A 15662-nucleotide genomic window follows, 5' to 3' on the forward strand; every position below is an offset into this window, starting at 1 on the left:
CCGCGCGGCGGTGGGCGGAGTTACGAGTCGGCTCCCGGATCTGATTGGACGACGGCTTTGTGGCGTTTTAAAATCGCAGCGCTTTGAACTGGCTGTCTAAACAGCGGGCGACGAAGAGAGCGACGAAGGTGGAGAGTAAACACATTTAATCTCTGTTTACAGACTTTTAGCTCTTGAAACCTGTAGAACTGCTTGCTGCCTGGATAGTTAGTTTAGAGACTTTTTAAAATGACGCAGCTGACGTTTCACCAGAACTTTAAAACCTCGTTAACACGTCGGCATGAAGTGGCTCTGACTCTGTGCGGTGTTGTTGTCTCTCATTGCCCGGTCTTCTCTCTCAGGCATCTGAAGACATGAGGAGGATCGTGTTCGACTCTTCCTCTGATGAAGATGAGGGAGGAGCGCAGCAGACGCCCCTCCATATCAGCTGGTACGTGGCGGCCATCCAGCCCCCTGAAGCACTTCAATGGGCTCATTTCAGTGACTTTTGCCTTTGACACAAAGCGGAAGTAGAAAGTGCCCTGTGTGTTTCTTAAACATTCTCCTGTTGTATTTGTGACTGGCTTTCAGGTTGCCTCTGTCCATGGTTGAGTGCTCACAGTACCTTGGAATATGTTCGCTGCCAGGTAAAGTCTTGTTCATCTGCAGGTCTGTTTTAGGACATTTGTTTTGTTCTGATGCGTTTCTTCTTTTTCCAGGTTGCAGGTACAGAGAGGTTCGCAGGTCACTGCAGAGAGACGTCGGTAAGGCCGTGAATTACTCGGATCAGACGTTAAAGCTGCAGTACGTCACTTTCTGTGAAAATATGTTTTTTTGTTGTTGTTTTTTAACATTTGAACTATTACCATGTATATGAGACAGATCTGTGAAAAGACCCGTCTCTTTCCTGTGGTCTGAAGACACAAACGCGCTGCTCCAAAGACACCCAATCAGAGCCAAGAGGAAGGTCTTACCGCTGTCAATCACCTTTGTGAAAATGTTACTGAACAACTCACAATGGCAGTTGTTTTTTTATTTTATTTTTTTTCCCCTGCAAATCTCATACTTTGCTGTCAGCACATGATGGTTTCAACAATTGCGTAAAAAAAAACATATTTTTATAAAAGTTGCATACTGCATTCGGTAGTGCGTTTTATGCTGTTTTATTGACGGGCATTTTAATCTTTGAACTCCGTCGTGGAAAATGACAAATTTGTCTGAAAAGAACTCTCATTCCTTCCTGCGACCAGATGAGCTGAAGAACCAGGGGGTGCAGAATGTGTTCGTCTTCCTCTCTAGAGGGGAACTGAGCAAGTACAGGGTCCCGTCCCTCCTGGAGGTCTACAATGAACACGGCTTCACGGTGCACCACACACCGCTCCCCGACGGAGACGTTCCCGAGCTGGAGCAGTGCTGCCAGATCCTGGACCAGCTGCAGGTCTGCCTCGAGAAGAACAGGAAGACAGTGGTCCAGTGAGTCAAGTGAACACACACACACACGCGGGTCACATCAGGGATGTATTTGAAATGATCTCCAAATGCTGAAGTTTGTTCTCTTGCCTCTCTGAGGCTCGATGAAACTTTGACTAAATTAAATGAACGAAAAAATTCTAGGCAGCAGCAGTTGAATTTATATAGCTCCTCTCGCAAAAAAAACACAAAGCCAGGAGCATAAAATTTTAATATTAAATGAAAACAAAGTGAGAGAAAAAAAAAATTCAATAAAATTGAAGCAAATTTAGAATATTTAAAAAAGGATCTTAAGCTTCATTTGCTTGTGAGTTTTAGTCAAGTATTTTTATTTAAAAACATGCCATTCCTGGTCAGTCGATTTGCAGTTCTTGGAACAACCATCAGATTTTGGTTTGAGGACCTGGAGGATTGAACAGTTCAGAGATTTCAGAAGGAGTCTGATTATGAAGGAACCTGAATGTTGGAGTCAAGGTTTTAAAATTTCATTCAGCTGAACTCAGAAGTAAATATTGAAAAGACAGGAAGGACGTCAGTTCTTCTCTCTGTTCCATTTAAGTGTTTTGTTTTGTGCTGATGCATCATAATATTCTAAATCAGAGGAAATGAAAGCTTTTTTTTTTTTTCTTTAAGACCGACCTTTATTGTTTATCTTCTGCAAGTAAAGATCCTGTCTTCTGGTCACAACAAAGCCTTCTGAACTGACTTTGCCTTCTCCTTTCCTCCTGCAGCTGCTACGAAGGCCTGGGCCGATCTGCTTTAAGTGAGGACAGTCTGCTTTTCATTCGACGTTCTCGTCTGGCCTTTCTCTTAACTCGCAGCGTTTGTTTCCCCTCTCAGTCGCCGCCTGCCTGCTGCTCCATCTCTCGCCGACGATGACGGCCGACAAAGCCATCGAGATCCTCAAAGAGCACAGGGGAGGAGGAGCGATTCAAACGGTGAAGGTGAGGTCAGATGGAAGGATTTTGTTTTTCTTGATGAATAAGGAATTCAGAACTCTTCAATTTTTTTTTTCTTTTTGCAGCAATACAATTTCCTTCACGAGTTTAAGGAGAAGTATGCCGCCTACAGAGAGAGCAGAGAGGCTCCCGCAGAAAGATCAGTGTCTCGGTGATTATGGAGATGGTCTCTAAGCGTTTGCATTGATTTCTATTTGCTGGTGATTAACTCGCCAAGAGCTGCACTTTGAATATTGTATCACTTCCTTTGAGCTTTTAAATAAGCCAAAGGACTTGGTAACAGAGCACGATTTGGCTTAAAATCTTAAATAAAAGCCTGTGTTGAAGCATTAAAAAAAAAGTGAGATGTGTACATTTTCTGTACCAAAATCATTTTAAAAACATCCACTGCACAAGAAAAATAAAATAAAAAAATAAACTATGCAGAAAATTTCAGTGTTTTGGTTTTATTTTGAATAAGTTTTCTAAATGTGACATTCGATATAATCCATAAAACTGAGTGAAGATGGCGTTCTGGTAAATTGACTGGTGCAAAATGAAAGATTGCTCTGACCACTGGAAGCTTCAGCTAAATGACTTTTATTGAACTAAAGAAGTTTTGACAGAGATGCAGGAGTGCTTGATGTCACAGGAAATCATATAAAAATCCAGTAAACAATAAATAGACCGGAGATGCTGACAACATGAACTATTTGTGTTCAAATCAACCAGAAACGGATCAAAAGGTACGATTCGACAGTATGGCACGTCAGCAGGTTGCTACTGAAGCTCTAAAACGTGGAACACGTCGCTGTCGAGTCGGCCTCTCGCTTAACTCAGAGATACAAGAGAAAATTTACAGAAAGTAAACACATGATCACCTAAATATTGGACAGGTGGGTAGATTTTAAATATTGAAACAATTCATTGGAAAAACAACCTGATAAGACCGTGTGTGCATCGTGTTTCACTACAAGATAACTCATCTTTTATTCCTTCAGTCCATGTTTAGTCTGAACAGATTGAACCGTCTGCAGCTAAGATCTTTGATAATTAACTACCTGGTCATAGTACATCAGCTGTAAGACAAAAAAAACCCCTAAAGCAGATCAACACACGGTTTAGATTCACACACACAAACCTCAAATCATAATCTGTAAACACTTGAAAGCAGGGAGCAAAGATGGAAAACAATTTTTATTTAAATCAAGCACTAGAAAAAAAAATGGAGCAAAACGATTAACTTGTCCATTGAAATTTGTCCATATTTTCAGAATTTTTTTTACGTTGTAGTGCTTTGACAGAAACGCTGCGACCAAGAGTCTTTAGAGGTTGGAAGTTTCCAGAATGACTCGCTGCACTGTACGTGTGTGTGTGTGTTTGTCGGGGGGGCTCATCCACTTGAAATGACGGCTCGTGTTGCTCATCAGTGGTCTCCAGCAGGTCCAGTGTTCCAGCACTTGGATCGTAGTGTCTGGTCATCTACTGTACGGCCCGGTCCGTTTCCCTCCACCGTCTTTAGGAGCTCACCAGAACATAGATCATTCTGGAAGAGACAGATTAGGATTACGATCGGGTTCACTCAGTCGGCTAATCTTACCGACCGCAGCCAGTGAGGTTATGTAACACCTTCAACATTTGTGGCTGACAAAATGAAAAAAACGACTCAGAGTGTTGTCACAATTTATATATGCTGAAAATTTGCAGTTTGACATAAACAAATTGAGGAAAATACACCATGTTCCAAATTATTGTGCAAGTGATATTTTCTTAAATGGTCAAGGCAAATGATGGTCTGTATATTTCTCAAAGTCTAACTATTACAGTATAAATTTTACTAAACAAAGCTCCCCATGAGAACAGTATTTTTTTTTTCAAAAATAAACTCAAAATGCTCTGTTCCAAATTCTTATGCACAGCAGATTTTCTCAACATTTTATGGATTATAAAGAACTGCAAACGGTCATTCTTTGAATGTGGAGCATCAAGTGGACACATGTACTAAAATCAAAAGCTATTCCAATCAAAAACATCTTAACAGACCGAGTCACATGTTAACATAGAACCCGACCAGCTCCCTCTCTCCCCATGATTTGGGCCCAACGCATGACTCCACCGCCTCCTTGCTGACGTGTTGGGACATGGTTGGCCATCCACCACCAATCCACTGCTGCATCCATCTGGACCATCCAGGGTTGCACAGCAGTCATCAGTGGACAAGTCTATTTGAAAATGAATCTTCATGTACGGCTGGGCCCACTGCGAGCATTTCTGCTTGTGAGCTCTGGTTAGGAGCCCAATAGTCGGTTCATGCACCGCAGGCCTCTGGAGGATCCCACCTTCAGGTCCAGAGGCTCCAGCAGCTTCAAATGACTGTTTGCTGCTTTGTAAGGGCATTTTAACAGCTGCTCTCTTAATCCCATAAATTTATCTAACAGAAACCTTCCTCATTATGCCTTTATCTGTACAAATCTCTTCACAGTACGATAACGCTTCAGTTTTCGTTAAATACTTAATGTTTTCATATCTTGTCATACGGCACTATGACAACATCTGATGATGTTCGTCAGCAGAGATTTTTTCTCTTTCCCATATTGCTTGAAACTCATGGCCTGCTTAATAATGTGGAACATCCTTCTGAAGTAGATTTCCTTTAATTGAGTTCACCAGACAAACTAATCAACCAGCTCTCTGAAATTAATTAATTCAAAGAGCTCTGACACACAATGCCACCTATTTATTTAATAGCATAACAAAAAATTAAATCCAATTTGCATAATAATTTGGAACACTGTGTATACATTTCTTTACTGCTGTACTGGAAGTGTTTCTGGCGCAGTCGTCAACCTTCTCACGTTTTTGACAACACAAATCTAAAACTTTAGTTAAATAAAGAAAATAAGCCTCTTTGGCATTCAATTAAATTGTATCTAATAGGTCAGGGGTAGCAACCTTTATCGCTTAAAGAGCCATTTTGCTCTCAGGAAATGACAATAACACTAATTTAAAGATGCAAATGTCACATGACTGAAAAAAATAAATTTTAGACAAATATGTCCTTTTGGAAATGTCTTGCAATCTTTATAGAATAAGCATTTTATGTCTATTTTTTGGTTTTAAAAAAGATTTTGAAAAAAAGGGAGGGGCAAGGAAAACGGGTCTTAAAACATATTGATGGGAATTTTAGTGTCTGTCATTCTTTGTCAAAATTCAGGAGAATTTTTAAAAACCTTAAAATTGTTATTTTTGTATTTAAAAACATTAAGTGGCTCCTTTTCAGCCAAAGTTATTCAGAGCCAGTTGTGATTTCAGTGTGTTCAACCAATGCAGAGAGCTGATTTACTGTTGAATGAAGTGAAAGACAAAACGTTCACTGATTCTGTGCATCCAGCTTGAGCTTTTTTTGCAAAGAACCTTCAATGTCTCGATGTGTGAAACCAAGAGATTTTATCACATAAGACTCCAATGAAATACACAGGAGTTTGTTGTGACAAAATGGGAGAAGCTTTAAAAAGTGTGAATGCCTTCAAGGTACTGCATGATTTTCAAAGTGAGTAGAAAAAGCTGTGTACCCATAGAGATAGTAGAAGAATGAGAGGAGGTAGAAAGCCAGTTTGCACCAGCCTTCTTTTTGACAATAGGCCAGGATGTCGGCATTCATGATGGTAGTCGGGTCATAGAGTCCTGGACAACTCATCACCGGTCTGCTCGTATACCTGCGGCACAGCAAAAGTATTCATAAATCTGTTCATCACAAACAAAGCAGAGGATTCCTGTTTTGTTTCAGCTGGTTGCTCGGTTTCCCACCTCCAGACGTGATAAGCCAGCAGCGGTAAGTTGAGGAAGAGGGTGAGCCACTCGGCCGCACACAGAAACATCACGCAGAAGAAGAAATGGATGAGATACTCTGGCAGCACCAGCTGAAACAGAGCAGAGGAGAGGAGACGTCAAAGCACAGGTACAGCCGTTTTCCTCAAAGCGAGACGTTTAGGAAGCCAAGACAGTCAGAGGACGACATGGGAGGGAGGACGCTGCAGCTCCCTGAAGAAAACCAGTCGTCTTTACACAGCAAAGACTGAGGTGTTCTCACTCAGACGTCTGAACCAAAACAAACAAAAAAAAAGAAAAAAAAAAGGGTGACATTCAAAAAAACAAGTGAAAGACAAATACTGAGCTTCTGTGTAATGTGTTAAATTGTGTGGTTACAATGCATGTAGCCGAGGTGACAGCATACCTCGGCATCGGACGCCATTTTTAACCAAATAACAGGGTGAAAAATCAAGATCTACCACTTGCAAATTTGATAACTGGATTTTTAAAAACAAAATCCGATTTTCAGTATTTAGATTAAAAACCACAAAGAAGTTCCTCCCTGACTTCCAGCTTAGGGGTGGGTATTTATTGTATCATTTATCGTGATAAATTTCTTGTAATAGGATTTTTTATTTATTGTTGTCACAGTGAATTCAAATTAGTGATGTTTAAAACCCCCAAAACTGTCTGAATTGTAGTTTTTACCGTTTTCACCAACATTTATACAAAAAGAGCATCAATAAATTTGAAAATATGATTTCATTCAGCTGCTATGAGCGGTTTATTGATACGGATCACATTTTATGTGAGGAAGAGGGTGAGCCACTCGGCCGCACACTGAAACATCACGCAGAATAAATGTGTGTGTATATATATATATATATGAGGATAAATAGTTATAATTTTTTACAACATTACTACAAAATATTGTGATAAAACTTTAAGTCTCATTTTGCCAGTTTTTGCCCGCTTCAGCAAAAACACGAGCTGCTTTTCAGAGTTTAGAGATCAATTTTTGCAAGTGGACCAAAGAGATTTATTTCCCATCCTGGTTCAGCAACCTGCAGCATCACCATGTGCATCTAAACTAAACAACGACGCTTCCTCAGGACAATGTTGGTGCATCTGAACACCGACGCGTCTGCAGTGACGACAAATCTGCACATCGTCCCCCTTTGCGACAGCACATTGTTTGAGAACCATGCTGTGAGCGTGAGCGGCGTTGATGCAGCCAGCGTGCGTGAGGTCGGGTTGAGCGTTGGGTTCAGGGGGGCAGATGGAAGCACCACATGGAAGCCATGCATTTGGGGGTTGGGGCATAAAAAAAAAAAATACAGCAGGTGGACCCAAACCAACGGCCCACAGAAGGACAGGTGTGGGGCGTGGGGAATGTGCAGGATCTGCACTGCGCTGCCAAATACGACACAACTGAACAGACTGAGGGGGGCAATGATAACCCCAAACGGGTTCAAACTGGGCTCAAAGCCTGCATACCAGACTATGTAGAACGCCATGGGTTACAGGTATGTGGAGCCTGACTTTTTTTCCCCTCTACACTAACTCATCCTCCTGTGGAGAATTTCTAGCCAATCAGAGGTTTTAAATAGTGCTGAGCTGGAGAGAGGTGGGTGGGAATCTGCCGCCATCTGTTCAGAACCACAGGTGATGTAGCTTAGAGCCAACTCTGATATCACTTACAGCAGCTTACATCGGACAAACAGTGGCACAAACTGCAGCCTCTAATTCATGAGGAAAATAATACCTTTTTTGTGTGCATATTTCAGTGAAGAATGTGGTTGAGCTGCAATTTGAAAGATCATCCAACCAACTGATTTAAGTCTTTGTCCAACACATGGAGAGTTTTCTGAACTATCTGTCAAACCATAGGCAAACAAAGGGTTGATTGTAATAGAAATCATGCATGCTTTAAGCATTTGCCAGTCTTTTCAGTTAAAAGCTAACGCTTCATCAATAAGCCATACCCAACGAGACGCGTCAGGAGATCCTTACAACAATCTGCTGGACGGAAGCCGAGTCCAGTCAAAGTATTCATCGCCCTTTTACTCCGTCACATTTTGTCCCAGTACAGCAACAAAACAAACCAATACAATTTAGAGGTAGCATCAATGTTGTTGTTTTTTGTTTTTAGAAAAGATATGGGAAGTGTGAAAGTAGAGATGGGTGTTTATTGCATTGTTTATTGTTAATTGTTTATCGCAATACATTTCTTGTATTCTGACTTATTGATAATAAATCACAGTTAATTATGCTAAAAACTGGAAAAACTGTCCATATTGTTGGGATTGTTATCATTTTCTCCACTGCTTGTCCAGTGAAAGTATCAATAAATATCACATTTGAAAATGTGATTAAATGCAGTTATGTTGTTTTGTCTAGTGATGCAAATGACCCTTCTTTATGTGACTGCTGTTGTAAAGAAGTGAATATTTTCCAAGAGCAGTGTTTGTGGGGCTGTAATTGCTGTGCCATGCAGTCAAACAGAGCGTGGCAGCAGCAATTATAAGAAAATAGTTCTTCAAAGTGTTGACTCTGGTTGACTATCTGCATGTCACACTTTTTTATGTACAAAAAAACCCCCAACAAACTTGCAAACTTTACAGTTTCATTTCACAATTAAACTCGATGCCGAGGTTGTAACAGGACAAAATGTAAAAACATTCAAGGGCGTGAATACATTTGGAATAAGTACAATATCCAAGGAAGAGCTGGCAATGAAAAATCTGCGAGAGTAGAGCAGAGATATCCGACCCAGAAATAAAACTGTATTACTTAAGAACACTACAGTAAACTTAAAAAAAAAAAAGAAAAAGGGGAAAACGTGATGTTTTCATCTAAACCAAAACGCAACTCAAGTTAGTTAACTGAAAAGACCTTAGCAAACACTTCTCCGTGCAAAATGACAAGACTTCGGACTAAGTTGAACTCAGCGGGCATTTTAAAGACTGGTACAAACCTTTATTGCAATTTTGACTCTCTTAATCTTTTTGACCTTTTCAATTGTCTTTTAGGCATTAAAAAAAGAAAAGAGGGGGCAAAAGAAGCAGATTGGAAATAAACAAAATGACAACGCATTAGTTTCACAGCCGACAAGGTCACTCAATTAAAATAACTAAAGAAAAAACACGAAGATTATTTAGCATAACAGTGCAGAAAAATGATAGAAAAAAAAGAGATATGTAGGTACAGTTGTAACAGAGAGCATCTGCATGCAGTTGTTTAGACAGCAAATGGTAGGACAGACACACTTACCGGATTCAAAGTGTTGCATTGATCTATAGGATTCTTGTAGTCAGTCTTCAGCTCATCGAATGCGATTATCTGGAAATAATGAAGAAATATGTCACATTAATGCTGGCATGATTATATTTATGATATTCCAGCTGAATGAACAATCCACCAAATTTACACACACAAGAAGAAACTGTGCAAAATCATTTAAAATGAACTGATTTGTTATTGCAGTAACATAACATTTAATCTCAGCACATTATTTTCTTCATTTTAAGAAGTTTTAGTATTAAATAAACTGCTGCCACAACACAATCCCCTTGAAATCATTTGTTAGTCATGACAGCTGTGTTTGCCTGCTAATGCTAAATGTGACAGGGCAGAAATTAATTTCCTTTAACTACCCTCCCATACCTAAATACTATTGGAGAGAGGATGGGTCAAAGATCACTGTATGCCTCACAGCTTGTAGCAACAAGTTGGTATAACACACTTATTTGTGTGTTTTTTCTATAATACATTACCAATTCTTGTTGGATGACATTTATTGCAAATTAGTAACCACCATCGTATAAAATTTACAACAGTGTCTGAGAAATCCCAAAGCTAACAATAGCAAAAAAAAAAAGAAGAAAGTTAATAAAAGTATGACTTAAGTTTTTTCAACATTTGACAGTCACTCTCTTCCACCCTCTTTACACCAAGTGGCGAGAAAATGGTCACAATACAGCAGAAGAGCCATAAAGCATTTAGATTTTCTGGACTAAATATGTCAAAGTCCTGCAAAATGCTCACAAGCCTGCTAGCTGTCATGAGCCTGCTAGCTATTATGAGCCTGCTAGCTGTTATGAACCTGCTAGCTGTTACAAACCTGCTAGCTGTTACAAACCTGCTAGCTGTTATGAGCCTGCTTGCTGTTAGCACAATGTAGCCTGCTAGCTGTTAGCACAGAAGCTCTGTGTGTTTTGAGGACGTCTAATACGAACATTACCTCCGGAAACACCTTAATTCAAAATTATGTGTAAAACCAGCTATTAGGGCGAGCTTTCCGCCCGAACCGACACCAGGCGTGTAACATTCATTCATTCATTCATTCAGTAGTAGACAGGTTTCTGAAGTAAGCGTGCGTCAGTTTAGTTAGCGCTAACGTTCTGTCTCGAGACCTCCCCAGCGTCTTGGAGGAGCTGACTCTGACCGGAAACCGCCTCTTCTGCGTGCCCACTAGGAAGGCCTTGTTTTCAACCCTGCGTTTGGGTTCCTCGCTACTTCTTCTACACCTGGACAGTCAGGAAAGCAGTCGGTGTAAATGTGTACTTACATGCCAAATAGCAAAAAAGATAAGCGCCGCCGTGAGCAGCAGAGCGAGCATGTAACAAAAGGCCGCGAATGTGAACGCCATTTTTCTACGGTTCTTCTGGTCGGTTCCTCCTGGCTCCGTCAGCGGATGACCAGGATTCCTCCTCTTCTTCTTCTTCTATGGCTGTTGGCAAACAACTAATAGGTGCATTACCGCCACCTTCCAGATTGGAGTATGGATCAGGCGTTTAACTATTATTATCGCCCCATAATATCCAATTAAATTTAATTCCTAATTAAATCTCTTTCTTGTGCATATTTAATACATTTTAAAAAAATATGATGTACTTTCTAATTTTCCACAATAATTACAACAACCTGCGTTGTTTATTAATTATCTTAAGAGTACTATTTAATCCTGTCTGTCCAAATCTTATCCTATAATATATGATTATTATAATTTTTTTTATTTTACAACATTTTCTAAATTCCTCAATTTTGGGGGGATACTATAATAAAACCTAGCATTGTCTCCTCTCTCCCACTGTCTTGCCATTTCTTCTCGATATATATTTTTATAATATTCTTCATCTCATTTTTAGTCATTCTAATATTTAAATCGACAATATTCTTCCTTTGCAGCACTCTCAGCAAAACTATCAGCCAACTCATTTCCTACCACACACCAATGTGGGTTTTAACCTCAGTGCAAAGCAAGATGCGGAGGGTAAACTTGACCAATTCTTGTTAGCCACTGTGCTAGCTAGCCGAGCTGCAATCTCTCACGTGATACTCTCTGGGATTCACCTTACTGACGTCAGCTGCCTGGGGCCTACGCAACATAGCAGTGACGTGGCTAGATGAGTAAACCGTCTATAACGTCACAGGATCTCTGTTGTTACTTTCATTCAACTTCCTTAACCAAGAGAGAACCAGTTCTATATTTAAGAACATTTTTGAGGAGAAATTAAGTCAGTAAACGTCTGACAGACACAATGAGTTTGTTATCCAGAGGCATAAAGTACATTGCAGCTGGTCTGGGACTAAATAATTGCAATCAACCCAAACCGAATCTCACCTATGAGATACGGACCATCAGGGATAACTGGACTCTGCAGAAAACTGGAATACTTGCTAAGATACTTGACATCAACTACAGATTCGGGCTGTTAAAGAAGGTCAGAAAATTTTGCACGGGAGATAGATTGTCTGGCACTGAACTTTGCAGAGTACTGCGTTTGCCAAGTGAATCGAGGATATCTTTCACACAAACTCAGGACAGCGAAGACCAGCTCGGCAATTTACGTTCTTACTCACTGCCAAAGATAAAGAAGGATAGACTCAGCCGCCCATAGGCATTCTGTCTGGAGTCAGGAGGGTATGACAGTAAAAGAACAGATCGCCGTGTAACAAATGATGCTGTAGGCAATTTCCCCCTCCGATGAAGGAAACCAACAACAAACTACAGCTGAGAGTTACAACAGACACATAGAGAGCATTTACAACAGCAGCAAATATAGAGCTGTTTTTCCAACCTTTTCGACCAGGATATTGTCAGTGCATATCAAGCACATCCATAAAATGCTCTTGTTGGAATAATTGTATGTAAGTTATCCCATGTATTGTTTTTCTTACTATGTATGTTGGAATGCTGTAAAACTGTTACTGTGAAGATTGACTACTTATTCTGTTTGATGTCTGGAACGAGATTATCACATACAAGATAATTGTGTTGCATAGAAGGAGAGGCAATCACAATATACATTATCAAAGTACTGTCTTTGCATCTCCTGAGGTTACAGTTTGTTTGTTGTTTTCTGGGGTCATAAAGTTCAGTTCCTGAGACTTTGGGTTGTATGCAAACGACCCATTCTTCCTATCAGACTGGATGTTGCTCTGGCCATCCGAGGTGACAGAATCATCGCTTCAAAGATAAAAGAAACACAAATCGTTCCCAGGGGCATTGTATTTGTATTTGTATCTAACACTTAGTTGGGAATTGAGAACTGGCACTGTAGCTGTGTGATGAATTGTTTACCCAACGCCTTTTAGAGCTACAGTGTCCTTGTGTAACCAGGGTGACCTAAGGAAATAAAAGGCGTTGAGAGCCAAGACGTACTCAGAGTGTGTTGGAGATTGTAACTGATGTACGTCTCTGGGGCACTCTCCTCGCGAGTAAAACTTAACTGATGTTAAGTTTTACATCACTTAACTGATGTTAAGTGATGTGTTCTGTCTTTCTTTCCAGGTAGTGTTTTACTAATGTTAGGGGTTTAAACCTGACATTAAATTGGTCCTTCGAGCCGGATTCCCGAAACCCTAAGGATTCAAGCGGGTGAGCGAGATCCAGGAAAAGCCTGTGGCCACAGCACTAAGACCCTTTCCAGGACTGGTCCTTTCTCACAGGCTGGGATCCGAGGGGTTGGCGGACATCCAGGGGAAGACTGACACATATCAGTGAGTAGGAATTTATTTTAAAAAGAAGTGGTGAATGATTGATATTGCAATAAAATAGAGAATAAGAAGTGAAGAAATAAATAAAATAGAGAATAAGAAGTGAAGAAATAAAACCCTGACAATTCTAGACACTATCAGGTAACTTAAAACAAGCAGTTAAATTCCGTGAGGACGGCGGAGTCCTTTACTCATAGAAGTAATTAAAGTCCGTGGGATGACGAAGTCCCCTGCTTGAAGAAAAAAGAGTGAAGAAATAAAAGAGTGAAGAAAGAAAAGAGTGAAGAAATAAAAGAGTGATAAAAAAAAGAAGAAAAAAAACTAAATCATAAAAAAACTAGAAAATAATGCTTTGTAAACCTTACCTAGCTGGAGGTTTTGTAAAGCCCTACTGGCAAACTTCACCTGCTTCGGTATTTTGCAACCTCACGTGGTTTGAGATCTTACAAACCGCACCTGTTGTGGGAACGGGGCCCGACTAATACCCGTGTTTAAATGGACGGCGGAGTCCAGCGAAACAGGCGCTTAAATTCCGTGACAAAAAACAGTGTGTATGTGAGAGTGAAAGGAAATTTATGTATCACTCGATACTTGATTTCGTACCAAAACAGCAAGGAAGTAAATGGTGACCCTCTGTGGATGCATGTGGGCAAGAAAGTTCCACTTGAAAGAGTTGAAGTGAACTTTACCACAGACAGGAAGTTTTATCACCATCTTGCTGAAAATATTCCAGTGTTAGAACACACCAGGTGTTACCCCCCACTGGACCAAAACATAGTTAAAAAAAATGGGAAAAAATAACAGTAAAATAAAACTAGAAGATTTAACTTGTAAAGATTGGAAGATACTTGAGAAACAAGAACCAGGAGCAGTTGAACCACTGGCATACTGGGTACACAAATATGGCTTAAATGGTAAATTAAGCACTGCAAACATTGCAGAATAACAGACACCTGGAACAGTGAAATAGAGAAAGAAAACTTAGCATTGAATACTAAGGATTTGTTTTAAGGTACAATGATGAATCTGTTCCATCGGAATTTCTATTTGCAGTAGTGGACTTTGATTGATGTATTTCCATATAGAAAATACTTCAATAAGGGGGAAATTGAGATTATATTGAAACTTATGAAACATAAAAAAATATTTTTAAAGAAAAAAAAAAGAATAAAATTTTTGAAAAAACTTTAAGAACATGTTTTGATTTGTGCTGAAATGACCTAATAACAGGCATAACTCATTGAGAAATTTAAGTTCAAGTAAAAGAGGAAGATTTTCAGAACTTGTATGTCCTTTTAAATGATGTTAACGGATAGGAAAGATATGTTTTTGGTGAAAATGGATGTTGATGAATTTGAATTTGTGCTCCATTGAAAGGTGTTCTGACAATGTCTAAATTATTTTGAAAGTAACAATTCATAGATATGGTGTAATTGAATAAATTTATAGTGATAATGAAACACATTTGGTTAAATGATTGGAGGAAAAAATTAAAGGAATTATAGTTCATACTAATTTGAAATTACTATTCTAGCCATTTTCAGAGCAATAATTTATGGATTAAAATTAATGGATTGAAGAAATGTGTTGAAGAAAACAGACAAGCTGTAGACAAAATATCTGTTATTGATTAAGTCATACATGAATCAGTAAAAGCATTTAGGAATACCTTTTTTTGGGGGGAATTTGTGTAAGGAAAGTTTATAAAATATTTGAAAGAAACAACAAGTAAGATTTGGTTGATGCTGTAAAGGTAATTTAGACTGAACTGAGTTTATAGTTTTGTGAATCAGGTGGTTACAGGGTTTCTGAATTTTCCATATGTTGGTATGTGCTGGAAAATAATAGAAACGTAAATTGAATAAATTTCATCCACCATAAATGTGCAGAAAGGTGAGGAACTTGGAACATGCACTATATAAGGCTATGCGTGACAAGTGCTACAATCTCTCATTGCAATCCAGAAAGGATTGTCCTTGATGCTGTTGGCTATGAAGAAAGTGTGCGGCTGCTTGGAGAAGCGGTGTCCATATTTATGCCGACACAATAACAGCCACAGATGGAAATGAGAGGTGGAGAATCCACTCAGACGCAGAGTGGGAATGGATGTTCGTTTCGAACTCGCGAACAGACGAACTAAAGCCTTTGGACATATTGCATCTTGGTTTTCTCAGATTCTGCTTTGCAGCTGTTCTGGCGACAGGTGGATGTCATCTTATTCAAAAGTTTGCGTTCTTTGCCAAAGAGAAAAATAATTTCCCTAATGGAAAATAGCAGAACCCACAAGTACCCCTGTAGGAAAATTAATGATGATGCTGACACTGATGGAAAAATTTACCCTTTTAAGTAGATCATTGTTTGAAAGAAGTTTGCTTGTTTGAAATGCATACTGAACAGTGAAAGTTTATGTGTGTTTTTCTTAGCATTTTATCTGAATGTTTAAGCTTTGAATATGATCCGTAA

The 15662-nt window shown here is 39.5% G+C and overlaps 2 protein-coding genes across 3 annotated transcripts; one reads left to right on the forward strand and one right to left on the reverse strand.

The window, feature by feature from the left end:
• Nucleotides 1-78: 78 nt before the first annotated feature.
• cdkn3 (cyclin-dependent kinase inhibitor 3) lies at nucleotides 79-2843 on the forward strand. Of its 2 annotated transcripts, none has more exons than XM_055038617.1 (8): nucleotides 79-128; nucleotides 342-430; nucleotides 571-626; nucleotides 699-743; nucleotides 1230-1452; nucleotides 2181-2212; nucleotides 2290-2393; nucleotides 2474-2843. In XM_055038617.1, the coding sequence occupies exons 2-8, from the start codon at nucleotides 354-356 to the stop codon at nucleotides 2561-2563; spliced, it is 627 nt and encodes a 208-aa protein (XP_054894592.1). In that variant the 5' UTR covers nucleotides 79-128; nucleotides 342-353; the 3' UTR covers nucleotides 2564-2843. The 2 variants fall into 2 exon arrangements, with proteins under 2 accessions (XP_054894592.1, XP_054894593.1); XM_055038618.1 differs by having other exon boundaries at nucleotides 89-135.
• Nucleotides 2844-2971: 128 nt separating this feature from the next.
• Nucleotides 2972-10905, reverse strand: cnih1 (cornichon family AMPA receptor auxiliary protein 1). The gene is made up of 5 exons (XM_055038971.1): nucleotides 10768-10905; nucleotides 9471-9539; nucleotides 6195-6307; nucleotides 5960-6103; nucleotides 2972-3933 (listed from the first exon to the last, which is right to left on the reverse strand). Exons 1-5 carry the CDS (start codon nucleotides 10846-10848, stop codon nucleotides 3906-3908), a joined length of 435 nt encoding a protein of 144 aa, XP_054894946.1. The 5' UTR covers nucleotides 10849-10905; the 3' UTR covers nucleotides 2972-3905.
• Between the last annotated feature and the right edge of the window lie 4757 nt (nucleotides 10906-15662).

Source organism: Poeciliopsis prolifica, unplaced genomic scaffold (assembly GCF_027474105.1).
Source record: "Poeciliopsis prolifica strain line A6 unplaced genomic scaffold, Auburn_PproV2 SCAFFOLD013, whole genome shotgun sequence".
Taxonomy (NCBI): Eukaryota; Metazoa; Chordata; class Actinopteri; order Cyprinodontiformes; family Poeciliidae; genus Poeciliopsis; species Poeciliopsis prolifica.